The sequence below is a fragment of the Nanorana parkeri genome, unplaced genomic scaffold (assembly GCF_000935625.1).
Source record: "Nanorana parkeri isolate BGI_ZX_2015 unplaced genomic scaffold, ASM93562v1 scaffold851, whole genome shotgun sequence".
Classification (NCBI taxonomy): domain Eukaryota; kingdom Metazoa; phylum Chordata; class Amphibia; order Anura; family Dicroglossidae; genus Nanorana; species Nanorana parkeri.
Window position 1 is genome coordinate 259,274 of NW_017307119.1, and position 3,257 is coordinate 262,530.

At 48.5% G+C, this 3,257-nt stretch overlaps 1 protein-coding gene across 2 annotated transcripts in view; it reads right to left on the minus strand.

The window, feature by feature from the left end:
* SSH2 (slingshot protein phosphatase 2) overlaps window positions 1–2,825 on the minus strand; it is a 215,248-nt gene extending 212,423 nt beyond the window's left edge. For both annotated transcript variants that reach the window (XM_018565484.1, XM_018565481.1), the window contains exon 1: window positions 2,668–2,825. In XM_018565484.1, the coding sequence (XP_018420986.1) occupies window positions 2,668–2,730 (63 nt within the window). In that variant the 5' untranslated portion in view covers window positions 2,731–2,825. The remainder of the gene's footprint in view (window positions 1–2,667) is intronic.
* Between the last annotated feature and the right edge of the window lie 432 nt (window positions 2,826–3,257).

Consider the following 3,257-nt stretch of genomic DNA (forward strand, 5'->3'; position numbering starts at 1 on the left):
CGTGAACAGGGCCAACTGATCGGAAGCCGATTAATCGATTATTGAAAAAGTTGACAACTTTTTCAATAATCGATTATAATCGATTATGTCGATTAGTTGTTGCAGCCCTAGATACCTTTCTTATTTCATCCCTGTACTCATCACTGCAATACTACGTTTTTTTTTACGTCTTGTCTACTGGACTAATACGGCTTACCCATTTATATTGCACTAATATTATATCTATCTATCTAGATCTCTATATAGATCTATCTATCCTGGAACGTACTGAAAGCCCATTTTAGGCTATATCTAGAGAGACAAAATACTTTTTTGCCCCACTGTGTATATATATATATATATATCTCTCTAGATATAGATTAATTTTTTTGCTAGCCTAAAATGGGCTTTCAGTACGTTCCAGGGCATTTGCATGCATTTTTGATGCGTTTGCATGCGTTCCAAAGCAGGAAAAAATAGGACTTGCTGCACTTTTTTTTACATGCTCTGGAACTGAACGCTGCAGTGTGAACTAGGGCCCAAAATACCATTGGAATACATAGGACGCAGTTTTGATCCATTCTGTAACTGCTCTGCAACGCGCTTGGTGTGAACTAGCCCTCAAGGAGACAGTACAAACAGATTGTAAGATGTGCAGTGAGCTTAAAAGCATTGGACATCAACCTCTTTGAACAATGCAATGCAAGTCCAATATAAAAGCAGATCAAATGCATAAAACCAGCCGATGTTACAGATAATGAGAAAGCTGTATCGCAAGAGTCCAACGCAAACAACTGACAGGCGACTCCTAAGAGGTTCTACAGTAGTTCAAGGTCTTTTTAGCAGTCCTCACAACTGACAAGCAGCGTGTTCCCACAAGATTTATTTGTATGTCTATCAACATGATGACTTTCAGGGTGTAACAAGAGCTTGCACTTGCTTTTCTCACTTCCTACCCAACTGCAATATTTTAGGCCGGATGTTGATATCTGATGTTAAGGAGAGCTCCATCCAAAAAAAAAAACACACAAAAAGACAGCAGCAGAGGGAAGTTCAACTTTTGCCTTTTCCTTCTTTATCTATAGCTGCTATAGGAACCACTGGGGAAAATGTCTGGCCTCACCTTGTGTGCACTCTAGCCTAGGCATAGTAGCTGACAGGAGGCTAGACTATTAGAACATGGAAGTGGGGGCAACATGACAGCTGTCTCCCTGCACTCATCACCAATGTATGTTTCACAGATATTCTCGTTGAAAGCCTCATAAATAATGACTCGTCCACTGCATAGGCAATTGTCACCAAACTCTGCTACTCTTACACACCCCAAAGAGACAATAATGGTGAAAAACATAGCAGACACAGGTGGAATTCCACACACACACACACACACCAGTACAGTTGTGTCTCAACAATGTCACTGTATACATTATACCCTTCTATAGCAACCTCAGGTCCAGCACACACACACCACTCTATAGCGACCTCGGGTCCAGCGCACACACACACCGCTCTATAGCGACCTCGGGTCCAGCACACACACACCGCTCTATAGCGACCTCGGGTCCAGCACACACACACCGCTCTATAGCGACCTCGGGTCCAGCACACACACACCGCTCTATAGCGACCTCGGGTCCAGCACACACACACCGCTCTATAGCGACCTCGGGTCCAGCACACACACACCGCTCTATAGCGACCTCGGGTCCAGCACACACACACCGCTCTATAGCGACCTCGGGTCCAGCACACACACACCGCTCTATAGCGACCTCGGGTCCAGCACACACACACCGCTCTATAGCGACCTCGGGTCCAGCACACACACACCGCTCTATAGCGACCTCGGGTCCAGCACACACACACCGCTCTATAGCGACCTCGGGTCCAGCACACACACACCGCTCTATAGCGACCTCGGGTCCAGCACACACACACCGCTCTATAGCGACCTCGGGTCCAGCACACACACACACACACACCACTCTATTGCCACCTCGGGTCCAGCACACACACCCCTCTACAGTGACCTCGGGTCCACCACTCACACCCCTCTACAGTGACCTCGGGTCCATGACACATACATCATTTACCATATGGTGCTTCCCCTGAATTCAGCTAGTTATAATACCTTTCACTAGAAGTTACCTATAGAAGTCAGAGAGGTTATCTCTAAAACTACCTACTAAGTCACAAACAAACTGGCATATAGTGACGAATGGCGAATGCTAACAGGCAAAATCTTAGCCAGGATAAACATGACTAAAAGCATTCATTCAGCCCAACATATTGATTATAAAAAGACATGAGAACATCAGCCTAGATCTACCTCATTAGGGTATGTGTAATATACACACATAATATACCCACACAGACACACATAACTTTATCCTTAGGTTGCTGGTTATTTGTAAACCCATATCCTCCCCAGGTCTAGGTGTCCTTGACCAGGGCCAGGCATTGATCTTCAGCGGTTTGCCCCATGTGCCAGGCCGGAGTGTACCCCTGGGGTGCCCAGTGGCAGGACCTGGCACATAGAAGGAGAGAAGCGAAGGATGGCGAGCAGATAGAGGCAGCAGCGGCCGCGCATGCGCAGAGAAGGGCCGGTGGACACTACAAGGCAGGAAGAGCTGGCAGCAGCAGACAATGGGAAAGAACATTTGGACCATCATCAGTCTCATCACTCACCGACACACAGGGGCTGGAGGTGGTGCTGGGGGTGGGGGATCGCTGCACCGTAACAAGAGCCATCTAGTAGCCGGAGGAGCACTGGAGCCGTCGCCACCACCGGGCTGTCATTCTTATCCCGGGGAGAATGGAGAGATCCCGGGGTTCACGCTCACGCCACGGCTATAGGAGACGGGTCCTTGTGTGATCTGTTCCCCGCCTGTGCCGGTCAGATGATAATCAGCACGCAGTGCCCTCCTCCGCCGCCGCCACCGCCTGTGATCCACACTCCGCACCGAGAGGAGCGGCGGCAGCTGTACCAGCGCTGTGTGTATGTGAGCACTGAGCATGCGCAGACTGTCAGCCGTCACTTAGCCACACCCGTTCTACCCTATGAGCGCCAGAGAGCGAGGAGCGGTGTGCATGCATCATGTCATCATCAGATTCATGACTGGTACATACTACTGTCACCGCACACCTGAGCAGCACACAGTTTGACTTCTGATTGGAGGATTTGTCTCTGGATGTCTTCAGTCCTCCTAGAATGGGCAATATTTAAAGAAGAACTCCGCACACACATTTTATTAACCCTTGCAGTGGGGCAACCCTGT